This window comes from Oncorhynchus gorbuscha, linkage group LG13, assembly GCF_021184085.1.
Source record: "Oncorhynchus gorbuscha isolate QuinsamMale2020 ecotype Even-year linkage group LG13, OgorEven_v1.0, whole genome shotgun sequence".
Lineage (NCBI taxonomy): Eukaryota > Metazoa > Chordata > Actinopteri > Salmoniformes > Salmonidae > Oncorhynchus > Oncorhynchus gorbuscha.
In genome coordinates this window covers 4,308,790-4,336,771 of record NC_060185.1, presented here as the reverse complement: position 1 = coordinate 4,336,771, position 27,982 = coordinate 4,308,790, and the positions used below count along the sequence as shown (strand labels likewise).

The 27,982-nt window shown below is 43.3% G+C and overlaps 1 protein-coding gene across 2 annotated transcripts in view; it reads left to right on the top strand.

The window, feature by feature from the left end:
• Positions 1 to 1,525: 1,525 nt before the first annotated feature.
• LOC123992459 (TPA-induced transmembrane protein) overlaps positions 1,526 to 27,982 on the top strand; it is a 42,848-nt gene continuing 16,391 nt past the window's right edge. For both annotated transcript variants that reach the window (XM_046293612.1, XM_046293611.1), the window contains exons 1-5: positions 1,526 to 2,083; positions 15,976 to 16,053; positions 16,780 to 16,881; positions 18,835 to 18,928; positions 20,603 to 20,763. In XM_046293612.1, coding sequence (XP_046149568.1) covers positions 1,997 to 2,083; positions 15,976 to 16,053; positions 16,780 to 16,881; positions 18,835 to 18,928; positions 20,603 to 20,763 — 522 coding nt within the window. In that variant the 5' untranslated portion in view covers positions 1,526 to 1,996. The remainder of the gene's footprint in view (positions 2,084 to 15,975; positions 16,054 to 16,779; positions 16,882 to 18,834; positions 18,929 to 20,602; positions 20,764 to 27,982) is intronic.

The following is a 27,982-nucleotide window of genomic DNA, read 5'->3' as shown; positions in this document are numbered from 1 at the left end:
GGGAAGGAACCAAAGGGAGGGACATATATAGGGAAGGTAATCAGGGAAGTGATGGAGTCCAGGTGAGTCTGACAACGCTCGTAACGATGGTGACAGGTGTGCACCATAACGAGCAGCCTGATAACCGGAGGCCTGAGAAGTAGCACACGTGACACCAATCCACGTGTACAATCACGCAGTGCAGTGTACAGCAAGCAGTTTAGCAGTAACACCTACGGGCCTTGGCAATAACAATTAATAAAACTGAAAGCTTACCTTGACTTGGAAGACTTGCCGTGTTGGATTAGCCTTAGCCAGCTAGCTAACATAAATAACACTCCTCTCAGTTTGACTCAGGTTGTTGAGGAGGCTAAATTAGCTGCATTAGCTAAGCATGTGAAAGATAAACCAAGAAGAAGAAAAAGTACACTGAAATATAGCTAGCTCTCTGTCTCTGCTGCTTCTGATTCATTTGTTCAAACTGTTCAACTATTGTTTTTCTCTCTCTCTCTCTCTGAGTCAACTACTCACCACATTTTATACACTGCAGTGCTACTTAGCTGTAGCTTATGCTTTCAGTACTAGATTCATTCTCTGATCCTTTGATTGGGTGGACAACATGTCAGTTCATGCTGCAAGAGCTCTGATAGGTTGGAGGACGTCCTCCGGAAGTTGTCATAATTACTGTTTGGGTTCATGGAAGGGGGTGAGAAGCATGAGCCTCCTAGGTTTTGTATTGAAGTCAATGTACCCAGAGGAGGACGGAACGTTGCTGTCCTCCGGCTAAACCATGGTGCTACCCTAGAGGGTGTTGTTGAGGCTACTGTAGACCTTAATTGCAAAGCAGTGTGTTTTAATCAGTTATTTGGTGAAGTGAATATATTTATTTGAGATTTATCTAAAAAGGATAACATTTTTAGTGTTTCACTATAAAAAAAAGTATAAAATGAAACACTGAGTAGCATGGTCCTCCCCTTCCTCCACTGCCGAGCCTCCACTGGTAGGACTACAGTATTTCTTGCCTGTATAGACAGTAGTCATACAAGGCATTGTTTTATTCTAATGTGGCTGTGTATGCTTACACTTTTTGGATTTGAAAAAAAGGAGAATAGAAGAATAAATGTTTATTGTAATGTCAATATTGACAGAACAGAGGTCAGTACTCCGTACTTTCCCGCAGTCCTCACTTCTTACACATGGGGGCGTAATACTCCCACCTATTTGTTATTTTATTTAACTTTATTTAACTTTTTTTTTTAACAGCAACACCTTCCCTTCTATACCTGCCTATTCCATTCTATTCTAATACATTATATTCTATTCTAGTACATTCTATGCCATTCTAATACATTCTATTCCATTCTAATAAATTATATTCCATTCTATTCTAATACATTCTATTCTATTACATTCTATTCCATTCTAATAAATTATATTTTATTGTAATAAATGATATTCCATTCTACTCTATTCCATTCTACTCTATTCCGTTCTATTCCGTGGTTTATCAATATTGACTACATGTCAATATTAGGGCACATTCCTACAGGACCGAAGTAACACATTCTAGCCTACTCAACAAGCGTCAAAAGTCCTGGAAAATGCCTATGGAATGAAATCTAAATGTTGTATGGGAACAGACATTATTGAAAGCTGCTTCCGCTGATCTTCTCTTTGACACATTTGGGAACTATTTTATTTGATTCTTTCTCGCTCTGAGTAAAGACAACGCCTTCTTCCGTCTCCATCGAAACTTGACAAGGAAAAGTCACCTGGGACAACCCAGCTGGGCAGGGAAGAAAGGAATAGGCTCAATGGAAGTTGTATCACAACGCTGATTAGACTACAACAATATTTTCATAACTTATCATGTACGTCTATATCATGTACGTCTAGTATTGATTAAATGTTCGTTATTGAATATAGCCTACTGTCTTGAGACTGATCAAGGGTAAAATCGTCTCATAGTTCCGGGTGTGTGGAAAGTATTCCCGAGTATTGTAATAACTTGAGAAACATGGACAGCATCGAGTTACAGCCGGTTCAATGCCCTGTAAGCCTTGACAACAACAATCACCATGCTGAAAATAACTCTAAGCAACAGGTGAGTTTAAATCGAATCGATTAATGCCATATTCATAAATAGAAAGAAAAAGGTAGGCTGTAATTGAAAGTCGACAAGTTTCGGTTCAGTTGTAGGCTACGTCAACCTTGAACACAACGCAGCTTTTCAAATGCACAAAAGTCCAATATGGTGTATTGCAGACCGACATTCGGCGCGTTTCTTGAATTGGGCGTTCCTTGATGTCAGGAAACGCCCATTAGTGCATGCCATTGTTCAGTTCATCGATACCTGCTGTTGGTTGGTCAGTTCAGGTTTTATGTTACTGATGGTTTGTACCATTGTGACTACAATTACAGCTCTATCAAGTTGTCGCATCTGGGATAACAGTTGTTGACAACAGTAGCATTGTTGCTAAACCTAACCCTTTTCTTAACCTTAACCTCAGTCTCCTAACCTGCCACGTTAGTTCTCCTAACCTGCCACGTTAGTTCTCCTAACCTGCTACGTTAGTTCTCCTAACCTGCTACGTTAGTTCTCTTAACCTGCTACGTTAATTCTCCTAACCTGCCACGTTAGTTCTCCTAACCTGCTACGTTAGTTCTCCTAACCTGCTACGTTAGTTCTCCTAACCTGCTACGTTAATTCTCCTAACCTGCCACGTTAGTTCTCCTAACCTGCCATGCTAATTCACCTAACCTGCCACGTTAGTTCTCCTAACCTGCTACGTTAATTCTCCTAACCTGCTACGTTAGTTCTCCTAACCTGCCACGTTAGTTCTCCTAACCTGCCATGCTAATTCACCTAACCTGCCATGCTAATTCACCTAACCTGCTACGTTAGTTCTCCTAACCTGCCATGCTAATTCACCTAACCTGCCATGCTAATTCACCTAACCTGCTACGTTAACAAAACATCAGTGTTATGAGACTAATAGTTTCTCGACACAGATGATTTGATTACATAGCAGGTTAGGTGAATTAGCATGGCAGGTTAGGTGAATTAGCATGGCAGGTTAGGTGAATTAGCATGGCAGGTTAGGTGAATTAGCATGGCAGGTTAGGTGAAAAGAGGTTAAGGTTAGGAAAAGACAGAGGGTTAGGCTAAGCTATAAATGCTACAGTTGTCATCAAATGTTGTCCACGACGCAAAAGAAACGGCCACGGACCAAATAGCGAGCATCAATGCATGTAATTTCACATCAAGAAACGGCCACGGACCAAATAGAATTACACCCTTCTCCAAAGATGGTGACCATGGGGCCTAAACAAGACCTGCTGCAATGCCGAGGTCGGGAAATATTGGGTGAACATTTTGAACCTGAAAGTCCTGTTACCTGCCAGGTATCGATCATAGGATTGTATAAAAATGAAAAATGTGAGAGACCCTTACTGAAAAATATGAAAAGTAGGGTTTCGATCTTGACATGTCTTCGCTATGCGTAAAACATAACATTTACTTTCCGAACATTTCCAAATGAGGGATTTAGAGTGCTTACAGACACCTTGTAGTCCTGAGTGACTGTCTGACCTTCCAAAATATATCCTGCTAAATTAGTGTAATTAGGGATAAGAACAATTAAACAACACCTCTTAGAAACATTTGGAGTCCAATCTGTCTACGTATGGTTCCCAGAGACAACGATAGACCGATAGACCTCTGATTGGGAACCATGCCCGGTCAAAACATAGAAACACAAAAACATAGAAATCAGAACATAGAATGCCCACCCAAATCACACCTTGACCAACCCAAATAGAGACATAAAAAGGCTCTCTAAGGTCCGGGCGTGACACGTTTGGAGTCCAATCTGTCATATTATTAAACATGAATACTGTTAGTCTACATTGTTGACTTGTTGCATTGGGTCCCTAATGATACGTCTATTTGTCACCCCATTATACAAGATTGTATTTGTTCACCGATGGTTTCTGATGCAGCCATACAGGCCTTATGATGGGGGTTTATCAATGATTCATTTACCTTTAAAATATATGTTTTAACTCATCTTCCACAGGTATGTCGATAAGAGGTAAGAATGAGATATTTTAGTTAACGATGTCTCCTAGTCTAAAAGAGATTATAGTTACTGATGTCTCCCAGTCTGAATGAGATTATAGTTACTGATGTCTCCTAGATGTCTCCCAGTCTTAATGAGATTATAGTTACTGATGTCTCCTAGATGTCTCCCAGTCTGAATGAGATTATAGTTACTGATGTCTCCTAGATGTCTCCCAGTCTGAATGAGATTATAGTTACTGATGTCTCCTAGTCTGAATGAGATTATAGTTACTGATGTCTCCTAGTCTGAATGAGATTATAGTTACTGATGTCTCCTAGTCTGAATGAGATTATAGTTACTGATGTCTCCTAGTCTGAATGAGATTATAGTTACTGATGTCTCCTAGATGTCTCCTAGTCTGAATGAGATTATAGTTACTGATGTCTCCTAGTCTGAATGAGATTATAGTTACTGATGTCTCCTAGTCTGAATGAGATTATAGTTATTGATGTCTCCTAGATGTCTCCCAGTCTGAATGAGATTATAGTTACTGATGTCTCCTAGATGTCTCCCAGTCTGAATGAGATTATAGTTACTGATGTCTCCTAGTCTGAATGAGATTATAGTTACTGATGTCTCCTAGATGTCTCCCAGTCTGAATGAGATTATAGTTACTGATGTCTCCTAGATTTCTCCCAGTCTGAATGAGATTATAGTTACTGATGTCTCATAGTCTGAATGAGATTATAGTTACTGATGTCTCCTAGTCTGAATGAGATTATAGTTACTGATGTCTCCTAGATTTCTCCCAGTCTGAATGAGATTATAGTTACTGATGTCTCATAGTCTGAATGAGATTATAGTTACTGATGTCTCCTAGTCTGAATGAGATTATAGTTACTGATGTCTCCTAGTCTGAATGAGATTATAGTTACTGATGTCTCCCAGTCTGAATGAGATTATAGTTACTGATGTCTCCCAGTCTGAATTAGATTATAGTTACTGATGTCTCCTAGTCTGAATGAGATTATAGTTACTGATGTCTCCCAGTCTGAATGAGATTATAGTTACTGATGTCTCCTAGTCTGAATGAGATTATAGTTACTGATGTCTCCTAGTCTGAATTAGATTATAGTTACTGATGTCTCCTAGATTTCTCCTAGTCTGAATGAGATTATAGTTACTGATGTCTCCTAGTCTGAATGAGATTATAGTTACTGATGTCTCCCAGTCTGAATGAGATTATAGTTACTGATGTCTCCTAGATGTCTCCCAGTCTGAATGAGATTATAGTTACTGATGTCTCCCAGTCTGAATGAGATTATAGTTACTGATGTCTCCCAGTCTGAATGAGATTATAGTTACTGATGTCTCCTAGATGTCTCCCAGTCTGAATGAGATTATAGTTACTGATGTCTCCCAGTCTGAATGAGATTATAGTTACTGATGTCTCCCAGTCTGAATGAGATTATAGTTACTGATGTCTCCCAGTCTGAATGAGATTATAGTTACTGATGTCTCCTAGATGTCTCCCAGTCTGAATTAGATTATAGTTACTGATGTCTCCTAGATGTCTCCCAGTCTGAATGAGATTATAGTTACTGATGTCTCCTAGATGTCTCCCAGTCTGAATTAGATTATAGTTACTGATGTCTCCTAGTCTGAATGAGATTATAGTTACTGATGTCTCCTAGTCTGAATGAGATTATAGTTACTGATGTCTCCTAGTCTGAATGAGATTATAGTTACTGATGTCTCCTAGTCTGAATGAGATTATAGTTACTGATGTCTCCTAGTCTGAATGAGATTATAGTTACTGATGTCTCCTAGTCTGAATGAGATTATAGTTACTGATGTCTCCTAGTCTGAATGAGATTATAGTTACTGATGTCTCCTAGTCTGAATGAGATTATAGTTACTGATGTCTCCTAGTCTGAATGAGATTATAGTTACTGATGTCTCCTAGATTTCTCCTAGTCTGAATGAGATTATAGTTACTGATGTCTCCCAGTCTGAATGAGATTATAGTTACTGATGTCTCCCAGTCTGAATGAGATTATAGTTACTGATGTCTCCTAGATGTCTCCCAGTCTGAATGAGATTATAGTTACTGATGTCTCCTAGATGTCTCCCAGTCTGAATGAGATTATAGTTACTGATGTCTCCTAGATGTCTCCCAGTCTGAATTAGATTATAGTTACTGATGTCTCCTAGATGTCTCCCAGTCTGAATGAGATTATAGTTACTGATGTCTCCTAGATGTCTCCCAGTCTGAATGAGATTATAGTTACTGATGTCTCCTAGTCTGAATGAGATTATAGTTACTGATGTCTCCCAGTCTGAATGAGACTATAGTTACTGATGTCTCCCAGTCTGAATTAGATTATAGTTACTGATGTCTCCCAGTCTGAATTAGATTATAGTTACTGATGTCTCCTAGTCTGAATGAGATTATAGTTACTGATGTCTCCCAGTCTGAATGAGATTATAGTTACTGATGTCTCCTAGATGTCTCCCAGTCTGAATGAGATTATAGTTACTGATGTCTCCTAGTCTGAATGAGATTATAGTTACTGATGTCTCCCAGTCTGAATGAGATTATAGTTACTGATGTCTCCTAGTCTGAATGAGATTATAGTTACTGATGTCTCCTAGATGTCTCCCAGTCTGAATGAGATTATAGTTACTGATATCTCCTAGATGTCTCCCAGTCTGAATGAGATTATAGTTACTGATGTCTCCTAGTCTGAATGAGATTATAGTTACTGATGTCTCCTAGATGTCTCCTAGTCTGAATGAGATTATAGTTACTGATGTCTCCCAGTCTGAATGAGATTATAGTTACTGATGTCTCCTAGATGTCTCCCAGTCTGAATGAGATTATAGTTACTGATGTCTCCCAGTCTGAATTAGATTATAGTTACTGATGTCTCCCAGTCTGAATTAGATTATAGTTACTGATGTCTCCCAGTCTGAATTAGATTATAGTTACTGATGTCTCCCAGTCTGAATGAGATTATAGTTACTGATGTCTCCCAGTCTGAATGAGATTATAGTTACTGATGTCTCCTAGATGTCTCCCAGTCTGAATGAGATTATAGTTACTGATGTCTCCTAGATGTCTCCCAGTCTGAATTAGATTATAGTTACTGATGTCTCCCAGTCTGAATTAGATTATAGTTACTGATGTCTCCCAGTCTGAATGAGATTATAGTTACTGATGTCTCCTAGTCTGAATGAGATGTCTCCCAGTCTGAATGAGATTATAGTTACTGATGTCTCCTGAGTCTGAGTCTGAGATTATAGTTACTGATGTCTCCTAGTCTGAATGAGATTATAGTTACTGATGTCTCCTAGATGTCTCCTAGTCTGAATGAGACTATAGTTACTGATGTCTCCCAGTCTGAATGAGATTATAGTTACTGATATCTCCTAGATGTCTCCCAGTCTGAATGAGATTATAGTTACTGATGTCTCCCAGTCTGAATGAGATTATAGTTACTGATGTCTCCTAGATGTCTCCCAGTCTGAATGAGATTATAGTTACTGATGTCTCCCAGTCTTAATGAGATTATAGTTACTGATGTCTCCTAGATGTCTCCCAGTCTGAATGAGATTATAGTTACTGATGTCTCCCAGTCTGAATGAGACTATAGTTACTGATGTCTCCCAGTCTTAATGAGATTATAGTTACTGATGTCTCCTAGATGTCTCCCAGTCTTAATGAGATTATAGTTACTGATGTCTCCCAGTCTGAATGAGATTATAGTTACTGATGTCTCCTAGATGTCTCCCAGTCTTAATGAGATTATAGTTACTGATGTCTCCCAGTCTTAATGAGATTATAGTTACTGATGTCTCTTAGATGTCTCCTAGTCTGAATGAGATTATAGTTACTGATGTCTCCTAGATGTCTCCTAGTCTGAATGAGATTATAGTTACTGATGTCTCCTAGTCTGAATGAGATTATAGTTACTGATGTCTCCTAGATGTCTCCTAGTCTGAATGAGATTATAGTTACTGATGTCTCCTAGATGTCTCCCAGTCTGAATGAGATTATAGTTACTGATGTCTCCTAGTCTGAATGAGATTATAGTTACTGATGTCTCCTAGTCTGAATGAGATTATAGTTACTGATGTCTCCCAGTCTGAATGAGATTATAGTTACTGATGTCTCCTAGATGTCTCCCAGTCTGAATGAGATTATAGTTACTGATGTCTCCTAGATGTCTCCCAGTCTGAATGAGATTATAGTTACTGATGTCTCCTAGATGTCTCCCAGTCTGAATGAGATTATAGTTACTGATGTCTCCTAGATGTCTCCCAGTCTGAATGAGATTATAGTTACTGATGTCTCTAGATGTCTAGTCTGAATGAGATTATAGTTACTGATGTCTCCTAGTCTGAATGAGATTATAGTTACTGATGTCTCCCAGTCTAGTGTAAAAGTGTATATGATCTTTCAGAAAGATAGCATGCAGAATGAGTTGATATCAGCCCTTGCCGCCTCCCTGTAAAGGCTGTGTTCGGATTCGTCTCCTGTCCTGGTTGTGGGTGGAAAGACAGTAAGAATGGTAGCTGAGAACCCACTACTCTGGGGACACCACCATGACGTGCGTGGTCAACCATGAACCCAATCAGACTCTGGGGACACCACCATGACGTGGTCAACCATGAACCCACTCAGACTCTGGGGACACCACCATGACGTGGTCAACCATGAACCCAATCAGACTCTGGGGACACCACCATGACGTGGTCAACCATGAACCCAATCAGACTCTGGGGACACCACCATGACGTGGTCAACCATGAACCCAATCAGACTCTGGGGACACCACCATGACGTGGTCAACCATGAACCCAATCAGACTCTGGGGACACCACCATGACGTGGTCAACCATGAACCCAATCAGACTCTGGGGACACCACCATGACGTGGTCAACCATGAACCCAATCAGACTCTGGGGACACCACCATGACGTGGTCAACCATGAACCCACTCAGACACTGGGGACACCACCATGACGTGGTCAACCATGAACCCAATCAGACTCTGGGGACACCACCATGACGTGGTCAACCATGAACCCAATCAGACTCTGGGGACACCACCATGACGTGGTCAACCATGAACCCAATCAGACTCTGGGGACACCACCATGACGTGGTCAACCATGAACCCAATCAGACTCTGGGGACACCACCATGACGTGGTCAACCATGAACCCACTCAGACACTGGGGACACCACCATGACGTGGTCAACCATGAACCCAATCAGACTCTGGGGACACCACCATGACGTGGTCAACCATGAACCCACTCAGACACTGGGGACACCACCATGACGTGGTCAACCATGAACCCACTCAGACTCTGGGGACACCACCATGACGTGGTCAACCATGAACCCAATCAGACTCTGGGGACACCACCATGACGTGGTCAACCATGAACCCACTCAGACTCTGGGGACACCACCATGACGTGGTCAACCATGAACCCAATCAGACTCTGGGGACACCACCATGACGTGGTCAACCATGAACCCAATCAGACTCTGGGGACACCACCATGACGTGGTCAACCATGAACCCAATCAGACTCTGGGGACACCACCATGACGTGGTCAACCATGAACCCAATCAGACTCTGGGGACACCACCATGACGTGGTCAACCATGAACCCAATCAGACTCTGGGGACACCACCATGACGTGGTCAACCATGAACCCAATCAGACTCTGGGGACACCACCATGACGTGGTCAACCATGAACCCAATCAGACTCTGGGGACACCACCATGACGTGGTCAACCATGAACCCAATCAGACTCTGGGGACACCACCATGACGTGGTCAACCATGAACCCAATCAGACTCTGGGGACACCACCATGACGTGGTCAACCATGAACCCAATCAGACTCTGGGGACACCACCATGACGTGGTCAACCATGAACCCACTCAGACTCTGGGGACACCACCATGACGTGGTCAACCATGAACCCACTCAGACTCTGGGGACACCACCATGACGTGGTCAACCATGAACCCAATCAGACTCTGGGGACACCACCATGACGTGGTCAACCATGAACCCACTCAGACACTGGGGACACCACCATGACGTGGTCAACCATGAACCCAATCAGACTCTGGGGACACCACCATGACGTGGTCAACCATGAACCCACTCAGACACTGGGGACACCACCATGACGTGGTCAACCATGAACCCAATCAGACTCTGGGGACACCACCATGACGTGGTCAACCATGAACCCAATCAGACTCTGGGGACACCACCATGACGTGGTCAACCATGAACCCAATCAGACTCTGGGGACACCACCATGACGTGGTCAACCATGAACCCACTCAGACACTGGGGACACCACCATGACGTGGTCAACCATGAACCCAATCAGACTCTGGGGACACCACCATGACGTGGTCAACCATGAACCCACTCAGACACTGGGGACACCACCATGACGTGGTCAACCATGAACCCACTCAGACTCTGGGGACACCACCATGACGTGGTCAACCATGAACCCAATCAGACTCTGGGGACACCACCATGACATGATCATGAAACCAGACTCTGGGGAACCCATGACGTGGTCAGAACAATCAGACTCTGGGGACACCACCATGACGTGGTCAACCATGAACCCAATCAGACTCTGGGGACACCACCATGACGTGGTCAACCATGAACCCAATCAGACTCTGGGGACACCACCATGACGTGGTCAACCATGAACCCAATCAGACTCTGGGGACACCACCATGACGTGGTCAACCATGAACCCAATCAGACTCTGGGGACACCACCATGACGTGGTCAACCATGAACCCAATCAGACTCTGGGGACACCACCATGACGTGGTCAACCATGAACCCAATCAGACTCTGGGGACACCACCATGACGTGGTCAACCATGAACCCAATCAGACTCTGGGGACACCACCATGACGTGGTCAACCATGAACCCAATCAGACACTGGGGACACCACCATGACGTGGTCAACCATGAACCCAATCAGACTCTGGGGACACCACCATGACGTGGTCAACCATGAACCCACTCAGACTCTGGGGACACCACCATGACGTGGTCAACCATGAACCCACTCAGACTCTGGGGACACCACCATGACGTGGTCAACCATGAACCCAATCAGACTCTGGGGACACCACCATGACGTGGTCAACCATGAACCCACTCAGACACTGGGGACACCACCATGACGTGGTCAACCATGAACCCAATCAGACTCTGGGGACACCACCATGACGTGGTCAACCATGAACCCACTCAGACACTGGGGACACCACCATGACGTGGTCAACCATGAACCCAATCAGACTCTGGGGACACCACCATGACGTGGTCAACCATGAACCCACTCAGACACTGGGGACACCACCATGACGTGGTCAACCATGAACCCACTCAGACACTGGGGACACCACCATGACGTGGTCAACCATGAACCCAATCAGACTCTGGGGACACCACCATGACGTGGTCAACCATGAACCCAATCAGACTCTGGGGACACCACCATGACGTGGTCAACCATGAACCCACTCAGACACTGGGGACACCACCATGACGTGGTCAACCATGAACCCACTCAGACACTGGGGACACCACCATGACGTGGTCAACCATGAACCCAATCAGACTCTGGGGACACCACCATGACGTGGTCAACCATGAACCCACTACTCTGGGGACACCACCATGACGTGGTCAACCATGAACCCACTACTCTGGGGACACCACCATGACGTGGTCAACCATGAACCCACTCAGACACTGGGGACACCACCATGACGTGGTCAACCATGAACCCAATCAGACTCTGGGGACACCACCATGACGTGGTCAACCATGAACCCACTACTCTGGGGACACCACCATGACGTGGTCAACCATGAACCCACTACTCTGGGGACACCACCATGACGTGGTCAACCATGAACCCAATCAGACTCTGGGGACACCACCATGATGTGGTCAACCATGAACCCACTCAGACACTGGGGACACCACCATGACGTGGTCAACCATGAACCCACTTAGACTCTGGGGACACCACCATGACGTGGTCAACCATGAACCCACTCAGACTCTGGGGACACCACCATGACGTGGTCAACCATGAACCCACTCAGACTCTGGGGACACCACCATGACGTGGTCAACCATGAACCCACTCAGACACTGGGGACACCACCATGACGTGGTCAACCATGAACCCAATCAGACTCTGGGGACACCACCATGACGTGGTCAACCATGAACCCACTCAGACACTGGGGACACCACCATGACGTGGTCAACCATGAACCCAATCAGACTCTGGGGACACCACCATGACGTGGTCAACCATGAACCCAATCAGACTCTGGGGACACCACCATGACGTGGTCAACCATGAACCCACTCAGACTCTGGGGACACCACCATGACGTGGTCAACCATGAACCCACTCAGACTCTGGGGACACCACCATGACGTGGTCAACCATGAACCCACTCAGACACTGGGGACACCACCATGACGTGGTCAACCATGAACCCACTCAGACACTGGGGACACCACCATGACGTGGTCAACCATGAACCCACTCAGACACTGGGGACACCACCATGACGTGGTCAACCATGAACCCACTCAGACACTGGGGACACCACCATGACGTGGTCAACCATGAACCCAATCAGACTCTGGGGACACCACCATGACGTGGTCAACCATGAACCCAATCAGACTCTGGGGACACCACCATGACGTGGTCAACCATGAACCCACTCAGACACTGGGGACACCACCATGACGTGGTCAACCATGAACCCACTCAGACACTGGGGACACCACCATGACGTGGTCAACCATGAACCCACTCAGACACTGGGGACACCACCATGACGTGGTCAACCATGAACCCACTCAGACACTGGGGACACCACCATGACGTGGTCAACCATGAACCCACTCAGACACTGGGGACACCACCATGACGTGGTCAACCATGAACCCAATCAGACTCTGGGGACACCACCATGACGTGGTCAACCATGAACCCAATCAGACTCTGGGGACACCACCATGACGTGGTCAACCATGAACCCAATCAGACTCACCGCGATGCCGGCACGATTTGGACTCATAAACCCCTTTTAAACAGTGTTGGAGCTACAGACTTGAAGGGGTTTATGAGCTACAGACTTGAAGGGGTTTATGAGCTACAGACTTGAAGGGGTTTATGAGCTACAGACTTGAAGGGGTTTATGAGCTACAGACTTGAAGGGGTTTATGAGCTACAGACTTGAAGGGGTTTATGAGCTACAGACTAGAAGGGGTTTATGAGCTACAGACTAGAAGGGGTTTATGAGCTACAGACTTGAAGGGGTTTATGAGCTACAGACTTGAAGGGGTTTATGAGCTACAGACTAGAAGGGGTTTATGAGCTACAGACTTGAAGGGGTTTATGAGCTACAGACTTGAAGGGGTTTATGAGCTACAGACTTGAAGGGGTTTATGAGCTACAGACTTGAAGGGGTTTATGAGCTACAGACTTGAAGGGGTTTATGAGCTACAGACTTGAAGGGGTTTATGAGCTACAGACTTGAAGGGGTTTATGAGCTACAGACTTGAAGGGGTTTATGAGCTACAGACTTGAAGGGTTTATGAGCTACAGACTTGAAGGGGTTTATGAGCTACAGACTTGAAGGGGTTTATGAGCTACAGACTTGAAGGGGTTTATGAGCTACAGACTTGAAGGGGTTTATGAGCTACAGACTTGAAGGGGTTTATGAGCTACAGACTTGAAGGGGTTTATGAGCTACAGACTAGAAGGGGTTTATGAGCTACAGACTTGAAGGGGTTTATGAGCTACAGACTTGAAGGGGTTTATGAGCTACAGACTTGAAGGGGTTTATGAGCTACAGACTTGAAGGGGTTTATGAGCTACAGACTTGAAGGGGTTTATGAGCTACAGACTTGAAGGGGTTTATGAGCTACAGACTTGAAGGGGTTTAGAGCTACAGACTAGAAGGGGTTTATGAGCTACAGACTTGAAGGGGTTTATGAGCTACAGACTTGAAGGGGTTTATGAGCTACAGACTTGAAGGGGTTTATGAGCTACAGACTAGAAGGGGTTTATGAGCTACAGACTAGAAGGGGTTTATGAGCTACAGACTTGAAGGGGTTTATGAGCTACAGACTAGAAGGGGTTTATGAGCTACAGACTAGAAGGGGTTTATGAGCTACAGACTTGAATTCGTCTATTGTTTTCTGAATCCATTGGTAGCAACATTTTTAACAGGTTTTTAACAGGCGGATCTTTGTTTTTAATAGTTTTGTGTTCTGTTCTACATGAGGCCCTGCTTGTCCTGAAAAGAAAATGGTACAAACACATTCATAGTGGAGCTAAATATAAGGGCTGCAAATGCAGATCAATGAAAGTCAGTTAAATGAAAAGCTGATTTTTTTGTGGGGGCTGGGGTCTCGGGACTCATACAGTTAACATTGATTGACAAGGCATGAGTTCAGAGTCATCATCTTCATCAAATTAACTAACTCAAAACAACACAGCCTGGTCTCTGTTTTGTTGAAACCTTCTATCAATCAATGATTTATTGAAGGATAAACATGATCAGATTAATAGTTATGTGTATTGTATTGATGTATAGTTTTAACCAGTGGTTCCTGATTGGTGAAAACAACCAGCCTGCTGTGAATGAGATGTAACTTGAGAGCCTCTATACCATTGAACAAGGACTTGTCTGCTTCGCAGCATTAAGAGAGAGGATGTCAGGACAGGCAAGGCATCAGAACACCCACTACATAATCACTGTATTTTGCCCAGTAACAACCCAAGGTTGTTTCTTTCTGCTCACATTGATTGCTCCATAGTTTCATAATGTCATTGATTGTTGCCACAGAAGTGCTAGACATTGTTTTGGCAACATTCACTTGTCTTGCAATCCAGAGTCATACATTTGTCCATGACCAGAGGACATTCTTGCAGAAACGTACATGTGTTTCAGTTGGAACATGCAGCCAGGTGGACAAACATTTGATTTGGCTTCTGCATATCATTCAGGGAGTGTAATAAAAACTTGGCTCCTGTAAACATCCTCTCACATATCCTTTTCAAAGACATTCAGCTCATAAGTACCTTTTTATTTAGGCAGAACAGCTAATAGAATACTGATTGAACAAGTATTCCATTAGAATGTCCATTAGAACATTAGAATGTCCATTAGAATGTCCATTAGAACATTAGAATGTCCATTAGAACATTATAATGTCCATTAGAATATTAGAATGTCCATTAGAACATTAGAATGTCCATTAGAACATTAGAATGTCCATTAGAACATTAGAATGTCCATTAGAACATTAGAATGTCCATTAGAACATTAGAATGTCCATTAGAACATTAGAATGTCCATTAGAACATTAGAATGTCCATTAGAATATTAGAATGTCCATTAGAACATTAGAATGTCCATTAGAACATTAGAATGTCCATTAGAACATTAGAATGTCCATTAGAACATTAGAATGTCCATTAGAACATTAGAATGTCCATTATAATATTAGAATGTCCATTAGAACATTAGAATGTCCATTAGAACATTAGAATGTCCATTAGAACATTAGAATGTCCATTAGAACATTAGAATGTCCATTAGAACATTAGAATGTCCATTAGAATGTCCATTAGAATATTAGAATGTCCATTAGAATATTAGAATGTCCATTAGAACATTAGAATGTCCATTAGAATATTCATTAGAATTGTCCATTAGAACATTAGAATGTCCATTAGAATGTCCATTAGAATATTAGAATGTACATTAGAATGTTTGTATAATTCCATATTCCATATTGCAGATGACTTCAGGTAATAGACCTATGCTGACCACCAATGACGCAGCAGAGGAAGGAAACCCCCTGCTTTCTCCTGAACAGGTGGGTCATCACTGCCAGTTGGTGGCTGAAGTACTTTCTCCCTCAGCAACACAGTGGCCTTTTTGTATACAGCACAGGGGAAAATATGTCTTGCCTGCTGTTGGAAGGACTACTGTCTAACTGTAACCACAACCACATCCTCACTGTCATAAGTGTCATTGTAGCGGTGATGGTGCAGTATGTAAACAGCCAAGGGGGTGTGGTGTCAGGGAAGTGGCACATGACTAAAGGAACATCTGACTTTGATGAGAAACAGAAAGTGAAAATGAATGTTTTCGGTGTGCATGACAGACAGACAGACAGACAGACAGACAGACAGACAGACAGACAGACAGACAGACAGACAGACAGACAGACAGACAGACAGACAGACAGACAGACAGACAGACAGACAGACAGACAGACAGACAGACAGACAGACAGACAGACAGACAGACAGACAGACAGACAGACAGACAGACAGACAGACAGACAGACAGACCACTCTGATGCAGGTGAGTGATTAGTAGTGATACACATTATAATATCTGAAGTGTCAATGTGAAGGAACTAGGTTTCAAAGTTGAACAAGGAGCAGGTCAGGTTTCTCATTCAGCGTTAGGCTGGATTGGCTTGCTACAACATCATGATATCACGATAAAACATTCAGGGTAAGACAATAACCCTGTCTCCACATCATTGTTTCGTGTTGTGGAGGAAACCGACGTGTGTGGTGTGTGTTCTCAGGTTCCTGTCGATAATGGCGGGCAGCATTGGGTTGATGGACAAGAAGTCAACCAAGAGTCGATCTCTCTCAACGTACAGAACAGCATCGCCAACAAAGAAATGGTACTAAAGTGTCACAGCTTTTCATGTCTCTCTCAACAAATCCAGGATCTTTGATTCAAATCGAAAAATGTTAACATCTCGTTGTTGTTGTTGTTGGTGGGTGACCATGCAGATGGTGTAACTCTGAGAAATGTTCACATCACCAAGCCACTTCTTTGCAGTGCTAAGGAAGTGGTGAAATACATGTGTAGATCTGTCTGTAAAGAATTCTAGTCACAGAATCCTCAGCATGCGTTGTCGTATCTGTTTTTCACCAGACTGTGGTTGGCTTCCATCCTGTCTTTAACACAGTTAGGAACAAGTTAACAGCAGGTAACATTTAGGTAACAGGTAACATTTAGGTAACAGGTAACAGTTAGGTAACAGGTAACAGTTAGGTAACAGGTAACAGTGAGATAGTAGTTAGGTACCAGGTAGCATTTAGGTAACAGGTAACATTTAGGTAACAGGTAACAGTTAGGTAACAGGTAACAGTGAGATAGTAGTTAGGTACCAGGTAACATTTAGGTAACAGTGAGACAGTAGTTAGGTACCAGGTAACATTTAGGTAACAGGTAACATTTAGGTAACAGGTAACAGTTAGGTAACAGGTAACAGTGAGACAGTAGTAAGGTACCAGGTAACAGTTAGGTACCAGGTAACATTTAGGTAACAGTGAGATAGTAGTTAGGTACCAGGTAGCATTTAGGTAACAGGTAACATTTAGGTAACAGGTAACAGTTAGGTAACAGGTAACAGTGAGACAGTAGTAAGGTACCAGGTAACAGTTAGGTAACAGGTGAGACAGTAGTTAGGTAACAGGTAACAGTGAGATAATAGTTAGGTACCAGGTAACATTTAGGTAACAGGTAACAGTTAGTTAACAGGTAACAGTGAGACAGTAGTTAGGTACCAGGTAACATTTAGGTAACAGGTAACATTTAGGTAACAGGTAACAGTGAGAGAGTAGTTAGGTACCAGGTAACATTTAGGTACCAGGTAACATTTAGGTAACAGGTAACATTTAGGTACCAGGTAACATTTAGGTAGCAGGTAACATTTAGGTAACATGTAACATTTAGGTAACAGGTAACAGTTAGGTAACAGGTAACAGTTAGGTAGAAGGTAACAGTTAGGTAACAGGTCAAATTTAGGCAACAGGTAACATTTAGGTAACAGGTAACATTTAGGTAACAGGTAACATTTAGGTAACAGGTAACAGTTAGGTAACAGGTAACAACAGGTAACATTTAGGTAACAGTAACAGTTAGGTAACAGGTAACAGTTAGGTAGAAGGTAACAGTTAGGTAACAGGTCAAATTTAGGCAACAGGTAACAGTTAGGTAACAGGTAACAGTTAGGTAACAGGTAACAGTTAGGTAACAGGTAACAGTTAGGTAACAGGTAACAGTTAGGAAACAGGTAACAGTTAGGTAACAGGTAACAGTTAGGTAATAGGTAACAGTTAGGTAACAGGTAACATTTAGGTAGAAGGTAACAGTTAGGAAACAGGTGAGTTAGGTATCAGGTAATAGTTGGGTAACAGGTAACAGGTGAGTTAGGTATCAGATAATAGTTAGGTAACAGGTGAGTTAGGTGTCAGGTAATAGTTGGGTAGCACCGTTACCAGATCTCACAATGCCTGCAGAACGGTCTGGCTCTGTGACAGCAGTTTTGGTATTTGACTTCAGACTTTACATGCAAATTCATCATGGGGCTACGATAAACAAACCACTCATTCATTCAAATCAATTTACAGTAGGCCTGTAAGTCCTGTACTCTCCATTGCAATCAGTTGAATTGAATTGCATTCCAATGGACAGAATTGTGTTGTTGACTATTGTCTGTTGCTATCTGTTTGTCTGTAGATTGAGTCGTGTTGTTCTGTTTGTCGACTAAATTCTTCTGGATAAGAGGGTCTGCCAAATGACCAAAATGTAAAATGGTGTGCTGTGTGTATTGTGTTGTTTGTAGACCTGCATGGTGCACAGAAGACGGTGGATGATCCTCATCTTCCTCATCTTCCTCATCCTGCTGGTGATTGGAGTCTCCTTCGCTGTGTGTTTAGGTACAGCGTTTCTGTTTCTGCTTCTATTGTTAATGCTCTGGTTGTCCTTACCATAGTTCATCCGTGTCTTTACCACTATAGAATGGAATAGAGTGGAATAGAGTGGAATAGAGCAGAGTGGAATAGAGTGGAATAGAGTGGAATAGAGCAGAATGGAATAGAGTGGAATAGAGTAGAATGGAATAGAGTGGAATAGAGTGGAATAGAATGGAATAGAGCAGAATGGAATAGAATGGAATAGAGTGGAATAGAGTGGAATAGAGTGGAATAGAGCAGAATGGAATAGAGTGGAATAGAGTAGAATGGAATAGAGTGGAATAGAGTGGAATAGAATGGAATAGAATGGAATAGAGCAGAATGGAATAGAGTGGAATAGAGTGGAATAGAGCAGAATGGAATAGAGTGGAATAGAGTAGAATGGAATAGAGTGGAATAGAATGGAATAGAGCAGAATGGAATAGAATGGAATAGAGTGGAATAGAGTAGAATGGAATAGAGTGGAATAGAGTGGAATAGAATGGAATAGAGCAGAATGGAATAGAATGGAATAGAGTGGAATAGAGTAGAATGGAATAGAGTGGAATAGAGTGGAATAGAATGGAATAGAGCAGAATGGAATAGAATGGAATAGAGTGGAATAGAGCAGAATGGAATAGAGTGGAATAGAGTGGAATAGAGTGGAATAGAGCAGAGTGGAATAGAGCAGAGTGGAATAGAGCAGAATGGAATAGAGCAGAGTGGAATAGAGCAGAGTGGAATAGAGCAGAGTGGAATAGAATGGAATAGAGTGGAATGGAATAGAGTGGAATAGAGTGGAATAGAGTAGAATGGAATAGAGTGGAATAGAGTGGAATAGAGCAGAGTGGAATAGAATGGAATAGAATGGAATAGAGCAGAATGGAATAGAATGGAATAGAGTGGAATAGAGTAGAATAGAGTGGAATAGAGTGGAATAGAGCAGAGTGGAATAGAGCAGAGTGGAATAGAGCAGAATGGAATAGAGCAGAGTGGAATAGAGCAGAGTGGAATAGAGCAGAATGGAATAGAGCGGAATAGAGCAGAGTAGAATAGAGCAGAGTAGAATAGAGCAGAGTGGAATAGAGCAGAGTGGAATAGAGTGGAATAGAGCAGAGTGGAATAGAGCAGAGTGGAATAGAGCAGAGTGGAATAGAGTGGAATAGAGCAGAGTGGAATAGAGCAGAGTGGAATAGAGCAGAGTGGAATAGAATGGAATAGAGTGGAAGAGAGCAGAGTGGAATAGAGCAGAGTGGAATAGAGTGGAATAGAGCAGAGTTGAATGGAATAGAGTGGAAGAGAGCAGAGTGGAATAGAGCAGAGTGGAATAGTGCAGAGTGGAATAGAGCAGAATGGAATAGAGCAGAGTGGAATAGAGCAGAGTTGAATAGAATGGAATAGAGTGGAATAGAGCAGAATGGAATAGAGCAGAGTGGAATAGAGCAGAGTTGAATAGAATGGAATAGAGTGGAATAGAGCAGAATGGAATAGAGCACTGTCTGGCTCTTCTTCTCTCTGGTTGAACAGTGATTCATGACACTGTCTGGCTCTTCTTCTCTCTGGTTGAACAGGGATCCATAACACTGTCTGGCTCTTCTTCTCTCTGGTTTAACAGGGATCCATAACACTGTCTGGCTCTTCTTCTCTCTGGTTGAACAGGGATCCATGATGACATAGACGAGAAGTACGATCCAGCGTTGTTTGAGCTGCCGCGATGTTTCAACGGAAGCTTCAGACTGACCAATCAGATATTCATACCAGATCTGCTATCCCCAGCGTCCAATCAGAGTAAGGCCCTGTCCAGCCAACTGCAAGAGAAGGTACCTCGCATTTATGACTTTCAGGAATGTTTAGAAATCTCACTGTAAATCTATTTATGACCTTCAACGCATCAGGAATGTTTGTTTAATAACAAGTGAGTTACTACAACATATCATCTGGCTGTGAATTTTTTATTTTACATTTTAACATTTAAATTTTTTACCTTTATTTAACCAGGCAAGTCAGTTAAGAACAAATTCTTATTTTCAATGACGGCCTAGGAACAGTGGGTTAACTGCCTGTTCAGGGGCAGAACGACAGATTTGTACCGTGTCAGCTCGGGGGTTTGAACTTGCAACCTTCCTAGTCCAACGCTCTAACCACTAGGCTGCCCTGCCACCTCCACACTCTAACCACTAGGCTACCCTACCACCTCTACACTCTAACCACTAGGCTACCCTGCCGCCCATACACTCTAACCACTAGGCTACCCTGCCACCTCTACACTCTAACCACTAGGCTACCCTGCCACCTCTACACTCTAACCACTAGGCTACCCTGCCACCTCTACACTCTAACCACTAGGCTACCCTGCCGCCTCTACACTCTAACCACTAGGCTACCCTGCCGCCCATACACTCTAACCACTAGGCTACCCTGCCACCTCTACACTCTAACCACTAGGCTACCCTGCCACCTCTACACTCTAACCACTAGGCTGCCCTGCCACCTCTACACTCTAACCACTAGGCTACCCTGCCACCTCTACACTCTACCCACTAGGCTACCCTGCCACCTCTACACTCTAACCACTAGGCTGCCCTGCCACCTCTACACTCTAACCACTAGGCTACCCTGCCACCTCTACACTCTAACCACTAGGCTACCCTGCCACCTCTACACTCTAACCACTAGGCTGCCCTGCCACCTCTACACTCTAACCACTAGGCTACCCTGCCACCTCTACACTCTACCCACTAGGCTACCCTGCCACCTCTACACTCTAACCACTAGGCTACCCTGCCGCCCCTACACTCTAACCACTAGGCTACCCTGCCACCTCTACACTCTAACCACTAGGCTACCCTGCCACCTCTACACTCTAACCACTAGGCTACCCTGCCACCTCCACACTCTAACCACTAGGCTGCCCTGCCACCTCTACACTCTAACCACTAGGCTACCCTGCCACCTCTACACTCTAACCACTAGGCTACCCTGCCGCCCCTACACTCTAACCACTAGGCTACCCTGCCGCCTCTACACTCTAACCACTAGGCTACCCTGCCACCTCTACACTCTAACCACTAGGCTACCCTGCCACCTCTACACTCTAACCACTAGGCTACCCTGCCGCCCCAATTCTACGGAAGAGGATTAGGGCCTAATGAAGAGGGGAAAAAGGCTAACGTGGTGGTACTTGGTTTATTATTACATTTTTACAATTTTGAGAACAAAGTGTTAAAATGTTTTAAATCAAGTCACAGTTACAGCCTATTTCAACATATCTCCCTGGTTCCCTGTTGCACGCCACTGTTGAAATGCCTGAGTTAGATGACCTGGTGAAACTTAACTTTAGAATTGGATTTAGTAGCAAGGAAATCCTTGCTCTCTTTGCACATAATAACCATATTACTAAAAGTAGGACCTGAAAGAGGGTTACGCCACTGATTCTTTTCAGAATGAGGAACCACACAGAGTCAGATGAGGTATGTGAAAGACACATTTCAGTTGAATACATTCAACTAGGTATCATCCCCGTTTGCTTCCGTTTTTAGACTAGTTTTTCCCATAGAATAGGCACAATCACCCCCCGATCAAATGCAAACACAGTTCACTTTCAAAGCAGCCACACACAAAACAGCTCGTTGTATATATCACTCCTTCACGCATCTATCTACTTCGCTCCCTCCTCTCACCTTTTCCCTTCACTTGTGGACTTCAGTGCACAACACATTTAGCTGTCTGCGACCAGGCAAAAAAAAAAAAAAACATTCTAAGCAAAACCTTCATATCATAACCGCAACACACAGTCTAGATTGTTGTCACGTCATGGTCAACATAGCTACTAGAACTAACGCTTTAGTTAATGTGTGGAATTTCTTTCCTCCTTCATGTGTTTGAGCCAATCAGTTGTGTTGTGACAAGGTGTGGGGTATACAGAAGATATCCCTATTTGGTAAAATACCAAGTCCATATTACGGCAAGAATAGCTGAAATAAGCAAAGAGAAACAACAGTCCATCATTACTTTAAGACATGAAGGTCAGTCAATACGGAACATTTCAAGAACTTTGAAAGTTTCTTCAAGTGCAGTCCCACTGTGTGGTCCTGTGTAGCTCAGTTGGTAGAGCATGGCGCTTGTAACGCCAGGGTAGTGGGTTCGATCCCCGGGACCACCCATACGTAGAATGTATGCACACATGACTGTAAGTCGCTTTGGATAAAAGCGTCTGCTAAATGGCATATATTATTATTATTATTAAAAACCATCAAGTGCCATGATGAAACTGGGTCTCATGAGGACCTCCACAGGAAAGGAAGACCCAGAGTTACCTCTGCTGCAGAGGATAAGTTCATTTGAGTTACCAGCATCAGAAATTGCAGCCCAAATAAATGCTTCACAGAGTTCAAGTAACTGACACATCTCAACAGTTCAGAGGAGACTGTGTGAATCAGGCCTTCATGGTCGTATTGCTGCAAAGAAACCACTACTGAAGAACACCAATAGGAGGTGTCTTTCAGAGACTTGCTTGGGCCAAGAAATACAAGTAGAGCGGTGGAAATTTGTCCTTCGGTTTGGAGTCCAAATTAGAGATGTTTGTTTCCAACCGTGTGGTTGAACAGATGATCTCTGCATGTGTGGTTCTCACCGTGAAGCATGGAGGAGGAGGTGTTATGGTGTGGGAGTGCTTTGCTGGTGACACTGTCTTTGATTTATTTAGAATTCAAGGCACACTTAACCAGCATGGCTACAACAGCATTCTGCAGCGATACGCCATCCCATCTGGTTTGGGCTCACACTTCTCCTGGAGTTGTATATTTCACGTCTCTGATATAATTGAATCGAAAACTACGTACGATATAATTTAAATGGTAATTTTCTTCATAGCGTCTTCATCATTTTGAGGCTATATGTTTTAGTGGTCCTGTTTTCAACAGGACAATGACACACCACACCTCCAGGCTGTGTAAGGGCTATTTGACCAAGAAGGAGAGTGATGGGGTGCTGCATCAGGTGACCTGGCCTCCACAATGACCCGACCTCAACCCAATTGAGATGGTTTGGGATGAGTCGGACCGCAGAGTGAAGGAAAAGCAGCCAGCAAGTGGTCCACATATGTCGGAAGTCCTTCAAGACTGTTGGAAAAGCATTCCAGGTGAAGCTGGTTGAGAGAATGCTAAGAGTGTGCAAAGCTGTCATCAATGCAAAGGGTGGCTATTTTTGGTTAGTACACTTTTTTGGTTACTACACGATTCCATATGTGTTATTTCATAGTTTTGATGTCTTCATTATTATTCTACAATGTATAAAATAGCAAAAATAAAGAGAACCCCTTGAATGAGTAGGTGTTCTAAAACCTTTGACCGGTAGTGTATGCTACACCTCCAATGAAGTAGACTCATAGGTCTATGCTTATAATCTTGTGAATGTAGGTCACGGATTGAGGGGAGAGAGAGAACTAGAGAGAGAACGAGAACATGAACGAGAGAACTAGAGAGAGAGAACTAGAGAGAGAGAACTAGAGAGAGAGAACTAGAGATAAAGAGAACTAGGGAGAGATAGAACTAGGGAGAGATAGAACTAGGGAGAGATAGAACTAGGGAGAGATAGAACTAGGGAGAGATAGAACTAGGGAGAGATAGAACTAGAGGGAGATAGAACTAGAGGGAGATAGAACTAGGGGAGATAGAACTAGGGAGAGATAGAACTAGGGAGAGATAGAACTAGGGAGAGATAGAACTAGGGATAGGACATGAATGAGAGAGAACTAGAGAGAGAGAGAACTATAGAGAGAGAGAACTATAGAGAGAGAGAACTATAGAGAGAGATAGAACTAGGGATAGGACATGAATGAGAGAGAACTAGAGAGAGAGAGAACTAGAGAGAGAGAGAACTAGAGAGAACTAGAGAGAGAGAGAACTAGAGAGAGAGAGATAACTTGAGAGAGAGAACTAGAGAGAGAGAGAACTAGAGAGAGAGAGATAACTTGAGAGAGAACTAGAGAGAGAGAACTAGAGAGAGAGAGAGAACTAGAGAGAGAAAGAAAACTAGAGAGAGAGAGAGAGAACTAGAGAGAGAGAGAGAGAACTAGAGAGATAGAGAACTAGAGAGAGAGAGATAACTTGAGAGAGAGAACTAGAGAGAGAGAGAGAGAACTAGAGAGAGGAGAACTAGAGCGAGAGAGAGAACTAGAGAGAGAGAACGAGAGAGAGAGAACTAGAGAGAGAGAGAACTAGAGAGAGAGAGAACTAGAGAGAGAGAGATAACTTGAGAGAGAACTAGAGAGAGAGAGAACTAGAGAGAGAGAGAACTAGAGAGAGAAAGAAAACTAGAGAGAGAGAGAGAGAACTAGAGAGAGAGAGAGAACTAGAGAGAGAGAGAGAGAACTAGAGAGAGAGAGAACTAGAGAGAGAGAGATAACTTGAGAGAGAGAGAGAGAACTAGAGAGAGAGAGAACTAGAGAGAGAGAACTAGAGCGAGAGAGAGAACTAGAGAGAGAAAGAAAACTAGAGAGAGAGAGAACTAGAGAGAGAGAACTAGAGAGAGAGAGAGAACTAGAGAGAGAGAGAACTAGAGAGAGAGAGAGAACTAGAGAGAGAGAGAGAGAACTAGAGAGAGAGGGAGATAGAACTAGGGGAGATAGAACTAGGGAGAGATAGAACTAGGGAGAGATAGAACTAGGGAGAGATAGAACTAGGGATAGGACATGAATGAGAGAGAACTAGAGAGAGAGAGAACTATAGAGAGAGAGAACTATAGAGAGAGAGAACTATAGAGAGAGAGAACTAGAGAGAGATAGAACTAGGGATAGGACATGAATGAGAGAGAACTAGAGAGAGAGAGAACTAGAGAGAGAGAGAACTAGAGAGAGAGAGATAACTTGAGAGAGAGAGATAACTTGAGAGAGAGAGAAAGAACTTGAGAGAGAGAACTAGAGAGAGAGAGAACTAGAGAGAGAGAGATAACTTGAGAGAGAGAGAACTTGAGAGAGAGAGAACTAGAGAGAGAGAACTAGAGAGAGAGAGAACTAGAGAGAGAGAGAACTAGAGAGAGAGAGAACTAGAGAGAGAAAGAAAACTAGAGAGAGAGAAAGAAAACTAGAGAGAGAGAGAGAGAACTAGAGAGAGAGAGAACTAGAGAGAGAGAGAACTAGAGAGAGAGAAAGAAAACTAGAGAGAGAGAAAGAAAACTAGAGAGAGAGAGAGAGAACTAGAGAGAGAGAGAGAACTAGAGAGAGAGAGAGAGAACTAGAGAGAGAGAACTAGAGAGAGAGAACTGGAGAGAGAGAACTAGAGAGAGAGAACTAGAGAGAGAGAGAGAACTAGAGAGAGAGAACTAGAGAGAGAGAGAGAGAGAGAACTAGAGAGAGAACTAGAGAGAGAGAACTAGAGAGAGAGAGAGAGAGAGAACTAGAGAGAGAGAGAGAACTAGAGAGAGAGAACTAGAGAGAGAGAACTAGAGAGAGAGAACTAGAGAGAGAGAGAACTAGAGAGAGAGAGAGAACTAGAGAGAGAGAGAACTAGAGAGAGAGAGAACTAGAGAGAGAGAGAACTAGAGAGAGAGAGAACTAGAGAACTAGAGAGAGAGAACTAGAGAGAGAGAGAGAACTAGAGAGAGAGAACTAGAGAGAGAGAGAGAGAACTAGAGAGAGAACTAGAGAGAGAGAACTAGAGAGAGAGAACTAGAAGAGAGAGAACTAGAGAAGAGAACTAGAGAGAGAAGAGAGAGAACTAGAGCTTGAGAGAACTAGAGAGAGAGAACTAGAGAGAGATGTATGAACTAGAGAGAGAGAACTGGATAGAGAGAGAGAACTAGAGAGAGAAGAACTATAGAGAGAGAGAACTAGAGAGAGAGAACTAGAGAGAGAGAACTAGAGAGAGAGAGAACTAGAGAGAGAGAGAGAACTAGAGAGAGAGAACTATAGACAGAGAGAACTAGAGAGAGTGAGAGAACTAGAGTGAGAGAACTAGAGAGAGAACTATAGAGAGAGAGAACTATAGAGAGAGAGAACTATAGAGAGAGAGAACTAGAGAGAGAGAGAATAGAGAGAGAACTAGAACTAGAGGACTAGAGAGAACTAGAAGAGAGAGAACTAGAGAGAGAGAGAACTAGAGAGAGAGAGAACTTCTGAGCTCAGTTGGTAGAGCATGGCGAGATAACGCCAGGAGAGTGGGAGAACTAGAGAGAGAGAGAACTAGAGTAGAATGTATGCACACATGACTGAGAGAGGAGAACTTTGGAGAAGCGAGAACTAAATGGCATATATAACTAGAGAGAGAGAACTAGAGAGAGAGAGAACTAGAGAGAGAGAACTAGAGAGAGAGAGAACTAGAGAGAGAGAGAGAACTAGAGAGAGAGAGAACTAGAGACAGAGAGAACTAGAGAGAGAGAGAGAACTAGAGTGAGAGAACTAGAGAGAGAACTAGAGAGAGAGAACTAGAGAGAGAGAACTATAGAGAGAGAGAACTAGAGAGAGATAGAACTAGGGATAGGACATGAATGAGAGAGAACTAGAGAGAGAGAGAACTAGAGAGAGAGAGAACTAGAGAGAGAGAGAACTAGAGAGAGAGAGATAACTTGAGAGAGAGAGAGAGAGAACTAGAGAGAGAGAGAACTAGAGAGAGAGAGAGAGAGAGAACTAGAGAGAGGAGAACTAGAGCGAGAGAGAGAACTAGAGAGAGAGAGATAACTTGAGAGAGAACTAGAGAGAGAGAGAACTAGAGAGAGAGAACTAGAGAGAGAGAACGAGAGAGAGAGAACTAGAGAGAGAGAGAACTAGAGAGAGAGAGAACTAGAGAGAGAGAACTAGAGAGAGAGAACGAGAGAGAGAGAACTAGAGAGAGAGAGAACTAGAGAGAGAGAGAACTAGAGAGAGAAAGAAAACTAGAGAGAGAGAGAGAGAACTAGAGAGAGAGAGAACTAGAGAGAGAGAGAGAACTAGAGAGAGAGAGAACTAGAGAGAGAGAGATAACTTGAGAGAGAGAACGAGAGAGAGAGAACTAGAGAGAGAGAGAACTAGAGAGAGAGAGAACTAGAGAGAGAGAGAGAACTAGA